The following is a 16,523-nucleotide window of genomic DNA, read 5'->3' on the forward strand; positions in this document are numbered from 1 at the left end:
CTGCTATATTTATTTACAATATATAGTTATTCACAAGCAAACTAAAAAAAAAATAAAACCACATATATTACATATAAATCTATATATGCATAAATTCGGCGCATTACTTTATAAATACGGTCGCGGCTAGGTCGACATTCTTAAAGATTCTTCAGATTCTTAAAAATCAGTCGAATGAACTAGAACCGAAAATAGTAACTAAAAGTACAGGACTGAAACAGTCGATAGTAAATAGTAATAAAATCAGTCGGACCGAAAATAGCGACTGAAAACAGCCGACTGAAAACAGTCACTAGTAAAAACAGTCGAACCAAAACTAGCGACTGAAACAGTCTATAGTAAAAAGTAGTCAATTTCTAAACAGTCGATAGTCGATTTCAGTCGATAGTTCCCAACACTAGTTTCGAGTATTTACAGATGTCGTAAAAAAATCTAATATAAATCAACTCGACATAAATATATACCGAACACGCAAATACATTAGACGCCTAAACTAATTTCTACAATCGGTTTTGATTTCCACGATTGGAAAGTGGGATTTTGATGTCAATAGTGATAAAGTTCGAAGGTAGTGAATTTCAAGAATTATTTGACGAAAATCCAGCTCAAACTCTCTGAATCAACTTTTCCCAATGTTTACATGTGAAATAAAAGTGAGATAAATTAACTATTACGCGGCACAACTGAAAGTTTCGTCTCAACCCTTTAGCGATAAAGTCTTTGTATGGTGGCATCAAGAAGGCAGGGATGCAAAAAAGGTATCGATATATAGATATTTTCTGAAAAAAATATCGATATTTTGGGCTGATATATCGATATTTTTTCAGAATAGATTTATATTAAAAAAAAACAACCTTTAAAATCGGTATTTATAAGGTTTATAAAAAATATAGTTACTCTTTAAGAAATTTAGAAAAAAATATATTTTTTTAGGCTGATATTTTACTATTTTAATTTTTTTCTTAAAAATATTGATATATTTTTTTGTAAAATATCGATATTTTTTATACTTATATAAATACTGATATATCAATATTTTTTTAAATATCGGTAAATCGAAATATGGATTTTTTTTTTGGTGGCCAACACTCCTACAATAAGGCATAGTGTGTTACGCGCTGCTAAAGTCAATTGGAAATCTTGCTTCACATGTCTACCGACATAAAAAGAATGAAATGAAATGATATAAAAAAGACAGCAACAGCAAGGAAATATTTATAACAATAAGGTAAACAGACGCAAAGTCATTCTCTTATAAGACAACTCTCGACCAAAGTATTCGTTAAACAGTAGACCCTATGCGTTCGGATAAAATTGTATTTTGCAATCGGAAATAATCGCCGGACGATGGACATTTTTGACGTGGGTAGTCCAAAAGTTAGTATCCTTTGATTTTTTTATTGATTTTATTTAAATTATTTTGAATAAATTTAGAGAATAAAATAAATATTACATTTATAGAGAAAATTTAGTGGGTCAATTCTGAAAGAAAACATTTCTGGTATAATCTATTATTTCAACTAACATTATGAAAACACATCTACAATACGTCAGCCACCAGCTAGAGGTAGTCAATTCATTAATGGAGTTTGTCCGTCAAGAATAATAACAAAAATTGCATTGACTGGTAACAATTATAAGTATATTTTAGTCGTTATATGTTTTAGTAATAACATCTATTTTAGGTGAAGTATCCCTTGAATATATTGAGACACATGCGGGGCATAAATATGAGATTTGTTACAATGGGACAAAAGCCGAAGATAATAAACACAAAGATCAATTAACTGCAGGTCTAATTCGTGACATAATTTTGGAGAATGCTAGAGTGGTAGAGAATAATACTCTAAGGATAAATGTGCTGACAAGAGTTGACAAATTGTTTCATAAAAACACATAATATTAATTGTTAACGACACCTTAATGATCTAACAGCTACTACTCTAAAGGTAGAAAAGTAGAACAAAGAGCCTTTCTATTTAAAATAAAATAGGTAATGAGTTCATGTTTTGTACAGTGATGTCTTGACTAATCATTTAATTACTTCTACAGATTCGATACAACTAAAAGGATTCGTAGAGTTAGTCCAACAAGCAAATTGAAAATAACTTTTCCATAATTTTTTACAGATTCTTGTCAATTGTCAATGTCTAAATAAAATAAATTAATTAAAATCAGATTAAGATGTTACTTTTGCCATCACATTCAAATTCATTGTTTTAATTTTATATAGCATATATTTTATATCTAATTCTACCAATTTACAACTAACTACTTAACAATTAGTTCATAACTTTTATAAACACAAGGTTAACCTCAAATATTTTAACAATAAAATTATCACACTTTTTAATCAACTAACCAAGTAGTTAATTTAAAAATGTCCTTCTTTCCATCTTCAAAAATGATTAATATTTAATCACTCTAATGCCCACTAGTAAACACGCAACATCCAATAATGATCATAGAAAAAAAAATCATGAAACAGCAGACAACTTTTATTAGCAGAAGTCTAACCCCAACGATCTAATTCTATTTGATGCTGCATCGTAAATGGCGACCATATGGTAAAAAAAATTGATCGGCCATGAGTACACGATTATACCCGAACGCAGAGGGTCTGCAGACTAACGATTGCTCTCGGCCAATGTTGTAAAAATTGTGAAAGATACACTGGTGCAGTTTCAATGGAAAGTTGTGTCCCACCTAACATTACTCAACACACATAGCGCCAGCGCAGACATTCTAATTACCAGTCGTTCAGATCGATGCAGCATGGCTTGGCTGGCATACGATTTCGAAATACTGAAGATGTGCAAACATTGATCGATGATTGGACCACTGCCAACGATATCACCATATTGCCAGAAATACGAGAAAATGTAGAAAAAATTATATATTATGATAATATTTCATTTATATGTTTTATTCCAGTTTTAATGCTTTTTAGAAGTTAAAAAAAATCAGAATACACACAAGCACCTAATATTAAAAAAATGATGTTAAAGCTTATCTTAATTAAAGTTAAACTTATCCGTCCTATTAATGCGCCTACATCGGTTTTAACATCTTAAACTAGCTGTCAAAACAATCCTATCTGGAAAATTTTAAGTAAGTTGTATGCCCCTTCCACAATACACGCTCAAAATTAATTATGTTCTCTGGAAAGTTCAGAAAGCCTAGGACGTTCCAAAATAATATATCCTAAATTTAAATTGGTTAAAACCAATTTCCAAACCGTTTTAATTCCCCAAATTATTCTTCAAGGACAAACAAAATTAATCATAAAACTTCTTTGAATTAGTATTTTTGGGAAACCTTAAGTAATTCTTGAAAATATGAATTATATTTATTATACAACCCATTGAGGATTTAACTTGGATTCCCCATGTTAACAGTAAAATATTGGGTTTTTTCTATTATAGAACAGTGAGGGCTTCTTGGAAGGAAAATTGAGTTTCTTTTTACCTGCAACAGTTTTGCCTAATGGCAGTTTTCAATTTATTATTGATAATTAATATTATGGACGATATTAAACATCACAACACAATAAAAATCAAAACCCTTATCTATTTATTATTCTACAATGATTTATTATCCCCCTGCATATTTATTACTTACACTATTTAACTGAATAATAGGGAGTAACAATAAATTTATATTTGAATGACCAAAACTTCTATCTCTATAACTCTTATCTATCTCAAATACTTTATCGCCCCAATTATTTTAAAGAAATTATTTTCGCAATTTAATAAATATCCACCTTTCGAATAATAAATAATTTTTTTAAGCGCTCTATTAATTCTGCTGATCTGATTAAACAGAATGAATTGTTTTTTTGCATATATAAATAAAATCTCAGTATCATTTATTTGCTAATATAAGCTTTCTTAAACTTCAATACGCAATACAATACAAATGATATAAAAAAAAAGTAGGTAAGATGGTATAAAGTAAAAGTAAAGTATGTAAAGGTATACAGATTAATTAAAATTATAAAGGAATATATTTATAATTAAACAAATAACATAGAAATATATATTCCACTAATTACCAATTACTATCGATTATTAATTAGATGAAGGCTAAATAGATTAATCAGTGAAAATAGCTTGTCTAGCTTATCTTTTATATTTTAAGTGGGATGTTTAGGATACTAGATTTTTGGGAGTCCGTTTATTCCGTTAATTGATATTATCTTAGAACAAAATATATTCTTATTTACATTTTGACATTTAAATTGGAGCGATCCTTCAGTAGATTGTCATAAAAGAATTTAAAAATTATTTGATGTTATAGGCAACCTAATATACCGTAAATATAGTAGTGTTTATTTTGATAAGTGAAAGATGTCATTGTTAACTAATAAACGACTCAGATAATGTTTTACGTAGCACTGTTTTCATCAATGCTTGCATTTTTTGAGCCGATCGCTAATGATGGATACGCTTGCGCTAGTATTGGTCATGCCAATTAGAGATGTTTATCTAAACCTAAATACACTTGAATATTATCCAGATCCTACGTGAGCTCAATAATGCATTCTTTTAATATATACTCGTAATATAGTTAACTTTTTCTAGGCGGTAATGCCTGAAGATTGCATAAGGAGATTCGTTCGAAACGTGTGCCTAGCAACAGTTCTCGTCGAATCAGATACAATGAACTCGCTCTTTAGGTCAATCCAAGGTCGAATTAAAATTGTTAGCTGTGTGAATAGTATGTTGCCACGTTTTCACCTCTATGCCTCATTGGCTTGTTGCTATGCATTCTTTATTTTTAGAGTTTTTAATAGACTCTTATCTAGATTGATTTAAAAATCCTTTTTGGGATAGACATTTATTTCCTAAGATATTTATTGTCACTTTAATGATATCGACACGACACGATTTTATCAAGAACTAAAAGGAACAAAAATATCTTAAAATTATATATACTAAATTATGATTAGTAATAGAATCGTATTTATTGTCGTATACATTTTACTATATTGTACAAACTTAAATAATAATTTGGGAGAAACCTTGTATTCTCACAGTTTGTTTTATTAATTATTTATATTTTAATTTGGTTTTGTGTAGTATCAATTACCCCCTGTATATTATTTATTTTTAATATTATCTATAAAAGAAATTATGACTTTTTAAGACACTTCCAAACACCAAGGTGTTCTTCTGTGAGGATGAACATTGAGTGCATTGTAATCTTCCGTCGGGTATTGGAGGTATTTTTTTAGATGATGTCGGCACCGCCTTGCCGTTCGCACCGCCTCGAACTGGCAACACTGTCAGGTTTTGTCGGACTTGCCGTTATATCCTATCAGTTCTGGTCGTGGAGTGCTTAGTTGGGTCAATTTGGATATGTCGTATTTTTTCTCGCTTATATAGATTTAGAGGAGGAATTCTAACTGAAACCTTGTGTCGTTGATGTGTCATTGGATTCGTCACATGGTAAGTACTTACTGTAACTCTATTATTCCGGTGAGATTTCGAGGTTTCCGTCCTTATAACCTCACAATTGTACGGAGGAGTGCTGATGACGTATTCGGCCGCCATTTTCGTGACAGTCTGCACTTACTCACTAATTTCGAGTTGCGCATTTATTGATCAACTCAGTGTGAGGTTAACAATCTGGATTAAAATGTAGATGTTGAAGTTATACAGGGAGTGGGGATAGGTAATGCACAGTCAACACTAGTACTCCTTTAATTTTTTGTTAACTTGTATTTTGTATACGAGGGTAATATAAAAAAATAATTATATTTTAGACATATTAATAATTATTTAATAGTTATTATTTTTATTTTTCGATGCATTTTTGTTACTACCAGAAAATTTTTGAAAAATATTTTAGTAGTAAATACAGTAACAATGTTTAATTCTGAGGTTTACATTAGTTGTTTAGTATCTAATAAATAAAAAAAAACTATTGAGATAAAATAGTATTTTGTGTCTACATCATTTATATGATGTAGGAGCCCAGCTCTAAATTATTTGTTTTTAATTGTATTTTTTATTACCATTCATAGTGTCATAAATTCAGATGCTGGTTCATTCAAGGATCTAAAATACTTCTTTGATATAAATAAACGTGAATTTTCTTATCTTTCAAATGTTATCAAATAATAGTTGATTGTTGAAAAATTTGACAAAACATCTTATTTTAAAGCAATAGAATTACAAAGTAACTTAAAATGTATGTTACTTTATAAATTAATTATTTGTTTTTTTATTGTATATGTAATGCATAATTTTGTTTGCATTTTTTTTTATTATAATTATTTATATTGGTTCAAATATTTACTTTTTATCTTATTGAATCTTCTACGGTTATTGTTGATATTTCAGGTAGAAAAATAAGGGTCGCAAAACCGTCCCAAACATTATGTTTTTATTATAAGACTAAAAGTGTATTTACTGTATATGAACATTTTCATCTCGTTTTGATCATAGCTATTATTTCATCTAGACATTCGAAATGATCTTTACAGATTGGAAATTAATTTTGATTACAAAAAGTCAGCTTTCTTATATTAATTTTCTGACAGCTACTGAAATAATTTTGACAAGCCTGTTAGACTGTTAGCACTACAAGACGTTAATTTTAATACACTGTAAGTACATTTCATAAAAATTTCCTTTCCTTTCCAACCTTTCTTCCAACAAGAAATGTCATTTAATTAGGTGTAACTAAACGATATGGTTAGAGCTAAAATTGATTTAGATGATATGGGATTTGGATAATGTGGGAATTGTCCATCGAGTATTGAGATTCATATTAATTATAAAAAACACTGATTGGCAAAATGATGGATTAAAGTGGATTGGCGACAAACTCAAAATAACTTTTCTACCAAAACGAATGGTGTATTATGAGAGTGTAGAAACGACCTTGTGCCGATCGCATAAAAAGGTGGATCAGTTCATTTTGCCAGTCGAGGGAAGTAAGGTTGCGGGTCACAGTGTACGAACGGGCAACGCCGTAATTCTTGTTTCGGATTTTGTATATAGTAATCCGTAGAATGCTTTGTTTTTGCTTTTCATTTTCTTCACTTTTATCAAGCATAATAGTATTATTGAGTTTTTATTTTGTTCTTTAACCTACAATTCTTATATAATTCTGGATTTGATTTTAGCAATATTGAGATAATTGCATCTAATTAGATTTAGTTTTTCTACTATTTTTATCAGGTTTGGTTTTATAATTTATAATTTTTTTTGTGAGTTTACGACGCATTCACCGTTATATTAAAAGTACTGTTCTTTCGATAACTTTCTAGAATGAATATTGTCAAAAATAACCCGAAGCAGGTATGCAGTTTTTGGGTAAGGGTCGATTGTCTGTCTATTTTCGGAGTAATATTGAGACTTATAACATGGGGAAACTAATATTTTTCGTCAGTTATAACATGAATTAATATTATCCTGTAATTTAAGGATAATTTAATATAAATATTTTTTTTGTCATCTATGTTTGGTCCTTCAAAATATTTAAAATATATACGTTTAATACGTTTGTTGATACGTTCAATTTGTAAGAACAATAACTGTTATGTGTGATATATGATAGAATATACACTATTTTTGGAGGGACATGTGGGATCAATTTTATTTCATTTACCGTCCATAAAGGTCTAATAGACAGAGGAAATATGGCTATATTATTACATAGAAAATAAGACTCGTATTCTGAATTTGAATATGTAATTCTTAATATTTAAAGACCTAGCGGTACAAAGTAAAAAATAAGTTTCCAAAGAGAACAGTCCCAAGTAGTCAAAACGGAAAAATCTATAACAAAATACGTCAAGCTTACATAGTAGGCGATTGCGCAGTCTATAGCCCAGAATGTCGAGTTTTGGCAACGTAGCGACAGCGGTTCCGCTTGGTCGTTCCCCCTCGCGGTCCCGCGCTCCCCTGCTATGTTCGTTGCGTTACGGTCGTCCGACCCCGTTCGGGTTTGACAGACGATGCTTGCTCCGAGCGATGTTTTTTTCACGGAGATCCGGATCTGCGTAATTTTGATAATGCTTGGTCCAACTGTTAGAACAAATTCCCGATAAGATGCACGCATATTTCAAAGTATATTTGTGCACTTTCATTACCATGTTTGATTATATTTTTGGGACCACCCTGGTAATAGTGAAAGACCTCTCAATCGAGGACACTGGTGCTTGGCACAAGCATTTACTTTCGAAAAAATAACAGCACCATCTGGTGGTTTTATTTATGCTGTTCTTCCGATCCGACCAATAAAATACTTTGAGTCATATTTACATATGTATTTACGTAGTTACAAGGATTTCTCCGTGATAATAGAGAGTTAATATTAAATGATTATCACTTGGCTATCAGTCATCCCCCTGCCATTTCTGCCGATCGAAATATCTCCAATAACTTCGAAATTCGAACTCCACTAAATGGAGAAACATTAATAAAACGATGAGAATCAGACGTTGTGAAGATAAAGAGCGAAACTTCAAAATGGGAGGGGCATAAGTTGGGACGCTTGCGCGTTCGTCGCCCATGAGGTTATCCTCTCAGGTCGCCCGTCTCGTTGCATTGCCTGAGACGTGGTGGAAAATGGTACACGACGAAACATTCGCTTAGTTTCATTTCTATATATATATCAATATTTTTAATAATACGAGGTGAGTGAATTAAGTATGTAGTAAGTTTGGTAGGTTGGTGTAGTTGTTAGTTGTTGACGTGTCGAAAATTCAAAATGGCGCTTTGGTATTAAGTTTTTCTAGATCCGGGGTGGGGGTACTAATGAGTCAACGTTATAGTTAATATTGCGCATGTATTACCTTAACGGTACTAGATAAGATTTTTAAACATAATATTTTTTATAAATTCCATAATTATATTTTCTGTTTTAAGTAGTGATATTTATATTATTTTATAATATTAATTTTTAAAGACCCTCCCAGTCGGCCAGGTTGAAAAAAATTCAAGACAGTTCCATGACGGTATAGTTAATTTATTATTATTTATAATACTTCAAACTGTCTGTCAGATTATATACTGTATTAGTTCGATTTTATTCGGTTATCTTTCACAAACATATTATATGATAAGTCGTAGTTGGCTTAGTCGATCAACTACTTTGAAGTCTCTAACATCATTTGACACTTCTAGCAAAATTTTGTTATTGTCGTTGATGTTATGGCAATGGGTCATCCTATTCATTGATGTATATACAGGTGGTATCTATGTGTGAGGAGTTAAAAAATTGCATTTTTGGATAAGAATAATTTGATACTTAATTTTGCTAGTTAATTAACTAAGAATTTAAATACACCTTTTCTCTTTTACTAGTAAAAAACAGAAATCGTATACTACATCTATTTGTAGTGTAGGTTGCATATTGATAGTTGTCAAATTTGACATTTTATTTTTATTATAATATATCATTAAATAAATCTCTATTAAGGTAAGATGTTTTGTATAACTGTAATTATTATTTAATTAGATATTATTATTTGACTCTCAAATAAAGCCATTTAAAAGTAATATTTGACAGTTTATGGCAAAATAAAATGTTTGTTAAAGACACAGAGAAGCAGATGTGTTGGCAGATATAATATGGCTTTTGGAATGCTTCTAACACTGGTGTCATGGTATTTTCATACTACGTAGGTTTTTAACCTTGAGAGTATATTTATCATTTTATACGAGGTGGGTGCGTATGCAATTAAAGAGACTTGTTCCGCAAGAGTATCAAGTAATTTTTATTGTTTAAAATGTTTCTCACTTCAATACATTTGTTGACATATCGCAAATGTGTGTTTTATAATGTAGATACTGTTTTAACATATTTTGAGTAATTTTATAGTTATTTTGCCAATGTGTTGCTTAACGATATAAATTTTTAGATTAGTGTCACATCATGCCGATAATTGATCAGTGCGATGGTCCTTCAGGACGCCTTAATGCTTTGTCATCAGCTTTGGAAATTTTTGACAAATTCAAAACAATGCCGGAAAATGAAAAATATTCAGATTCTGAAGAAAGTTTCCATTTACCGCTGGATGATGATGATGCCGAAAGTATATGTAAATGTAATATGATGATTTCTAAGCTAATTTATCTTTATTTCGATTTTACAGATCAATCAATGATTTACAATGGCAAGGATAAAGATTCGCATAAAGATGATGCAGAAGCAGATATTTTAAACGATGACTTATCTAGTTCTTGTCCTGAGTCCAATAGCAATGATGCGGTTCTGGAGGAATCTGCGAAGAGGATTACCAGAAATTCCGTAGCTGACTCAGTCTGTAAAAAACGAAAAAAGACTGTTACTGATGTTAGTGATGATTCTTCAGCTGTTAAAGTAAAACTAACGTTTAACTGTGCTGATTATGAGACCAACTGCAATGGCGAGTTCAGAAGTTATTACGAAGCTGATCAAAATGTAGGCCCTAATAACAAATCTAGTAATACGAAAACGCCGAAAAAAACGAGTATAATGGAAGTTGATATTGAGAATAAAAGCACAACCAACTCGGTAGCTAGTTTCAATTCCGAAACGTCAAGTTTTGAAGAAACGTCAACTGACGATCTGCTAAAGCAACTTGATGAAAGTATTAATTCTACCAGTAAAAATGTAGATCTAAAAATTGCGCAGAAATCTGAGCTAACTGAATCCAAAAAAAATTTAGATCAACCTGACGAAGATGATGCAGATTTACTGGATATATCTATGATCCGTGAAACCGAAGAGGATGATGCTTGTGCCATTGCTGAAGCAATTCAGGAAGATCCCGAAACAGAGGATGCGGAAAAGGATGCTCATACCGGAGAAAAATTCGATCATGATGCAGCTGACAAGGTGGAACAGGAACAAGAAAGTAGTGATGGTGATAAAGATAACGACAATGATAATGACGAAGACAGTCCAACCCAGTACCAGTTAGGGTATGATGAAATTGATGAGGACACTCGAGGTGTAGATGTGGCCGAAAATAGCATTAGTGGTGTAGGGGAATCAGATAATCAAGACAGTAATAACGGGGAAGATAGCGAGAGTAGAACTAGTGATGTGCAAAGTGAAAAGAAAGATGATATGGAAGTTCATAGAACAGAACAACAGAAAGAAAGCATAGAAAATGAAATGGATAATTTAAAACCAGATGAGTGTGCTACAGAAAATTGTTTAGATACTGATTTTAACAATGTAACTAATAAGACTGAATTAGCTAGTGAGAAAATCAATGAATCTGTTACAAAAATAAGTAATCCTCCAGATGTTATACCATTGCCAGATGTTCCTCGTGAGAAAACTAGTCCAGGTATTTAAATAATAATTGTTATGCATTAATTCTAACTTATTAATTTTGTTATATGTTGCCATAAAAAAATTTAATATGTTTGATGAATAATTAATGTATTAGAACTATTGTAGTTATTATATATAATATTAATTTTAGATTCAACAAAAATACACTGTGGTAAACGGTCTTTGTCCTCCAGCGATATTACAAGTGAAATAAATCCTAAAAAAGCGAAATTGGCTGATACTATAACTGCAGAGAATATTCAGGGTGAGGCGGATTCACCTAGTGTAACTTCAAATGTGGAAACCAAAGAGCAAGTTCCTATTTCCAATGACAACGTAAAAACCCTATCGTCGTTTGCAAAATTTATGCAATTTAGAAAACTGTCGTCGAAACTCTCGAGATCTGATCTAGAACAATTCTGTATCCAGAAGATCTGCGAATGCTTGATGCTGCGAAGCACAGAAGGAGAACTACACCAAACTATTAAAAAACAACAAAAATCAATCGAAGGAATGCGTAAAGATTTACAGCAATTGATTAAACAGTCGAAGGACTTGGAAATTGTGAATAAGAGGTTAATGAACGAATTAAAAGTTCAAAGCGTGCATAATAAGCCGTTGGTTCCATTGAAAATCACGCGATCAGTTGGCTTACAAGTAAGGCTGAACCCCGGTAGTGAGAGTCCAGTTCAAATGCGACGAAGACAACCTTTAAATAACCCTCCACCGAAACAAGTAGCGGTTGGTCCCGTATTAAATAAAAATAAGCCTCCTTCTCAACCGCCTAGTGTTGTTAGACAGGTAGGTAATAGATAAGTTATTGCGATACATTTATAACGAACTCTTCAACATTTTGGTTAGATTCTCCCAGCTCCTTCAAAGCCTCCAGTAACATCATCACAAACGGGACAAATTTTATCGCAAGTACTTCAGCAAAATAACAGAAAATCACCAATGCCTGTGAACAGGCGAAACGCCACCATAACAAGAAAACCGCCGGATGCTGCAACACCATCTACGCCTGGTGTAATTGGTAGGTTATTCCTTTGTTTTTGTCTACCTCAATTATTTTCATCACGTTAATTTTGTTTCAGATTTGACTGACGAAGATGAAAAATTAGCAGCTAATAGATTATTAATCAATAGTGCAATTAAAATTAACAAAACTGTATCCAGTCCTGGCAATAGTGTTACAATTAACAAAATTTCTACAGGCAAATCAATATCAAATCAGGTTAATCAGGTTAGTATAGTGAAATATACAATGTTGGGCTGTTTTTTAATACCAGAACATTTTTTGAAAATTTCAATTTATATATCATTTTTTGTTTTATATTACGCATTGCATTTTATTCATATATCCGCATGAAATGTTACACTACATCACAGACCATGTGTTATGGAGTCAGACATGTAGTGACAATCATGGTGAAATTATGACAGGCGATGTAAATAATAAGTTTTTACTTAGTAGCATATAGCACAAAGTCAATGAAACCAGAATCACCTTGAAAATAAAATACATAATAATAAAATACACAATTTAAACAAACAACTCACGGCACACTTTATATTTTTAATCTGATGATGATGATGTGAAATGGGTGGTAGCTCAATAAAAAAACTGGAATTTTGATACAATCCATTTTAATATTATGATGTTTGATATATTATGTATTAATATATATAATTTTTGTTTTAGGCCAAAGTTATGGGACAGCAAAAATCAAATAAGCCTAGTATACCTTCAGGTATTGTTATACTTTTTTACTATATCTTATTAATCATTTTTTTAAGAAGTGTGTAATTCTTGCAAGAATCTATTGCATATATTATATATGTGCTTATTATAATAGGCTATGGTTGGTTATATTAGCCGAATATTATCAAATGTCAACATTTCTTCAAAATACTTTGCTCCCTTGAAACTATGATTCTTGTTAGATTAAGGAATTCATTTTCTGTTAAATTCCTCATATTCTATAAATAAGAGAACTGTATTCACATAATTATATAGGAAGTCTGATATTGCTTGAGTTTGTGATCACATGCTTAAAGTTAAAACAAAGTAGCTCTAAAGGTATTCCTTAAATTAATTTTATATTGAATATATGTAATGCAAGTAATTAATATTTATGACAAAAATCTATAAGAAGTCTGAAAATAATTATTGTACAAACATGTTGAAATTAAATTAAAAGCCGAATTCCATGAAAGAAAATGTTGGTGGCGCAGTGGTAAAGGCGATAGGACGGTTCTCCTACTGTTTCGATAGCCGCGGGTTCGAATCCTGCTGGGGCATAGTCGTAAATTTATGTTTGTGATTGTCCTAGGCAAGAGTATAAAATTTGACAAGGAAAATGATCCCAGTCACGCCAGTAACCACCCTGGGTAAGACCGGATGTCTTCTGGGACGATTTCTAAAGTTGGTCACTCGCCAGTGGGTACGCTGAGGACCGTGGTTTGGAACCCACGTTAAACTGTAGGTCCAGTACAGATAAACCCATAGTTGGTAAAAGGAGACTTTAAAATATATAAAAAAAATTATGAGATGATTTTCAAATTAGTAAATTTTGCTTCATTACTTGGAGGTGAACTCTTTGCCCATATCTGAATATATTATGGCATATTTTGGTTTTTTTAACTTTTTGGGCTAGCTTTATCATGTATGTAAGTAAATTGTGTGGGGTTATAAGTACCTACTAGAGCACTCACTGTATTACTTTCGTTGAAGCATTTGATCACAAAAAGATATGTTTTATTTACTGATATGTAAATCATTTATGGTGCATATATAAATATCATGTAGACTATATGTATTTATCTTTTTTTAAGTATTGCGATGTTGAAGTTTCGAAAATTAAATAAATATACTGGTGTGGTTAGTTACAGTGCTCAAGGCGACAATAATGTATTCCTACTTATATTAAAATTCAAGTAAATAATTAATTATCCTTAAGCAAGCTTGTACAATCCGACAAGAAACAATCATAATAATCAAGCTGTGTATAGCCGGATGTTTAGGATGACCCTAAGTCTTGCCTTAATGTCTAGGACTATTGTTGAGACCTATTAAGTAGTTGTTTTAGTCCAGATGCATCTTAATTGGTAAAAAGTAATAGAACTAGTTTTGTAAGAACGAACTTAGAAAATAGCTGAATATAAAGGAAAAATTAACATGTCACTCACAGTCTGACGCGTGTACTAATGTTACGATCTTCACACCGTACTTTGGAGACATCAGAAGCTCTATGAATGCTCTATGTTAAACATAAGTATTTTGAATTATGTCTACAAAAGTATACGTTTTTGGCACATGTAGTTTTGATACCATATCTTGATGATGATAACAAATCAATTTTTTCCTTAATTATATTTTATTTCATTATTTTAGGAATCAGATTAACTTCAGGATCTGTCATATCGTCTGGTACTAACGGTTCCCAAATGCTATATGTTGTCCCCACTATCTCTTCAAATGGTGGTAGTGCTCAAAAGCTAGCTTTTGTTAATTTCCAACCAACTAATGGCGTATTGAGTAAGTACAGTTTTGAGGTCTGTTCAATATCAAATTTAAAACATTTTATATTTTTACAGCTGGCGCTTTAAGTAGTTCTACGGTTTCTGTGGTGAACAAGGGACAGACATTAACTCTAAAGAGTGTCCCAACTGCGGTGCGGAAAAAACATCCAGCACCCCTTCCAGCGTTACCTCGAATAACTTCAGATCCCAGTTTAAAGCCAGTTCCACCCAAACCACATTTAACGATAAAGAAAATTGATATAGGGATCATTCTGCAATGGAAGATGCCATACAATCTGGATTTATTCGAAGATATTGCCAGCTATCAATTATACGCATATCAAGAGACCAGTGCGCCACCTAATACGGAGATGTGGAGGAAAGTAGGAGATGTTAAAGCTCTCGCATTGCCGATGGCTTGTACCTTAACGCAATTCGCTGACAAAAACAAATACTACTTTGCCGTTAGGTCGGTGGATGTCCATAAACGAATAGGGGCATTCAGCGATCCGGAGGAAATCTCCCTATAAAAAAATACTTCGACGTAATTTTAAGCCTATCCCACTTTCCAGAGATTCCAGTTTTTGAAGAGTTCATGTTTTAATGTTCTTCATTTGACTTCATAACGATAATGCCTATTTGTTATTTAGTTCTTCGCGTTTTTGAATAAAATATCCCTCATATTGAAGGATTTTAAATATCAAGCTCTTATTAAATGATGTATAAATCATTCCTTTGTGTAATACCACTGTTGTGTATTATATAGTTTAAGAGGCAGTATCTATTAACGAAATTATACTGAGAAAAGAAACGACACATTTTTTCTCAATGTATATATTTTTGCGTTAAGTTAAAAAGTATGTTTATAGATAAAATTAAAAAAGAAAGGATTTGTTCTAGGTACATGTTGTAAACAGTTTTTATTTATTTTCTGCATTAAAGTTTATTATTATATTTTTCTTTTAATTATTCCTTATTAAATTTACTTTTCAGTCTATATCCCAGGAGCCTAGCTAGTAAAGCCTAATACCTTCAAAAGATGTCGCTACTATATATAACAGAGAAAAATATCCATTGGTCATATTGATTAAATGTGAATTGTCATTTAATCAATAGAATATTAATAAAATACCAAATATAACATTTTATTTACTTATTTGTAACTTTTCGCTTTTGTTTCCAAGAATCTCTCATTCAAAAAGTCTTATTAAAAATAATATTTTTACATGATTTAATATACCTGCAATGCTACAACTTTATTTTTTACTGTAAGGCTGAAAACATTAATCATTCATCATCCGACATCATTGATTTGAATTGAAATATAATGGGTTCTATAATATATAACAATGATAGATAGGGCATATTATTAGGTTTTATAAAATAGAACAACTTATAGCTGAATTTCTATTTATCAGATAAAAATATATGTTTAACTTTTATTAGATGCTTGTATGTAATCTCATCAGCGACATCTGTTGGTGAAAATGAGAAGTGTGAAATATAAGCAACTGTTAAACAACCTAACCTATCTGTTAAATATGCTAAATATGTAGCGACCATGGTCGCATTTTTTCTATGGTAGCGACCGCTACAACTCTTTAAGCCACCACGCATTCACCTACACCAAAGTCAAAGGTTGACAACGCTGTTGGATTAACGACCACGACGACGTCTCGTTCTCTTTTCTTTTCGCTACACCCTTGTAACAATAC

General features: G+C 31.5%; 1 protein-coding gene and 2 long non-coding RNA genes across 5 annotated transcripts; 2 read left to right on the top strand and 1 right to left on the bottom strand.

Moving 5' to 3' along the window:
- The first annotated feature begins 1,083 nt into the window (after window positions 1-1,083).
- On the top strand, window positions 1,084-2,177 carry LOC143198381 (uncharacterized). Its single transcript, XR_013006209.1, has 4 exons — window positions 1,084-1,377; window positions 1,462-1,627; window positions 1,686-1,993; window positions 2,053-2,177. It is a non-coding gene; the product is annotated as an uncharacterized LOC143198381 (long non-coding RNA).
- A 2,990-nt stretch (window positions 2,178-5,167) lies between these two features.
- LOC143198099 (uncharacterized) lies at window positions 5,168-5,659 on the bottom strand. 2 transcript variants are annotated; one of them, XR_013006149.1, is made up of 2 exons: window positions 5,466-5,659; window positions 5,168-5,417 (listed from the first exon to the last, which is right to left on the bottom strand). It is a non-coding gene; the product is annotated as an uncharacterized LOC143198099 (long non-coding RNA). The 2 variants fall into 2 exon arrangements; XR_013006150.1 differs by having other exon boundaries at window positions 5,271-5,410; window positions 5,466-5,604.
- On the top strand, window positions 5,303-15,762 carry wde (Fibronectin-III type domain-containing protein windei). Of its 2 annotated transcripts, none has more exons than XM_076407047.1 (9): window positions 5,303-5,453; window positions 9,881-10,054; window positions 10,115-11,299; window positions 11,438-12,087; window positions 12,148-12,319; window positions 12,381-12,529; window positions 12,989-13,037; window positions 14,681-14,824; window positions 14,884-15,762. In XM_076407047.1, exons 2-9 carry the CDS (start codon window positions 9,895-9,897, stop codon window positions 15,336-15,338), a joined length of 2,964 nt encoding a protein of 987 aa, XP_076263162.1. In that variant the 5' UTR covers window positions 5,303-5,453; window positions 9,881-9,894; the 3' UTR covers window positions 15,339-15,762. The 2 variants fall into 2 exon arrangements, with proteins under 2 accessions (XP_076263162.1, XP_076263163.1); XM_076407048.1 differs by lacking the exon at window positions 5,303-5,453 and adding an exon at window positions 8,520-8,653.
- Window positions 15,763-16,523: the final 761 nt, after the last annotated feature.

The sequence above is a fragment of the Rhynchophorus ferrugineus genome, unplaced genomic scaffold (genome assembly GCF_030347505.1).
Source record: "Rhynchophorus ferrugineus isolate W39M unplaced genomic scaffold, kcgeb_rfMv2 rfM6, whole genome shotgun sequence".
Lineage (NCBI taxonomy): Eukaryota > Metazoa > Arthropoda > Insecta > Coleoptera > Curculionidae > Rhynchophorus > Rhynchophorus ferrugineus.

Bases quoted from the DNA above. Each gene is read 5' to 3' on its own strand.
- wde (XM_076407047.1), top strand. From the start codon at position 9,895: ATGCCGATAATTGATCAGTGCGATGGTCCTTCAGGACGCCTTAATGCT. The intron at 12,088-12,147 runs GTAGGTAATAGA...CATTTTGGTTAG, and splicing joins CGCCTAGTGTTGTTAGACAG to ATTCTCCCAGCTCCTTCAAA. The intron at 12,320-12,380 runs GTAGGTTATTCC...ATTTTGTTTCAG, and splicing joins ATCTACGCCTGGTGTAATTG to ATTTGACTGACGAAGATGAA.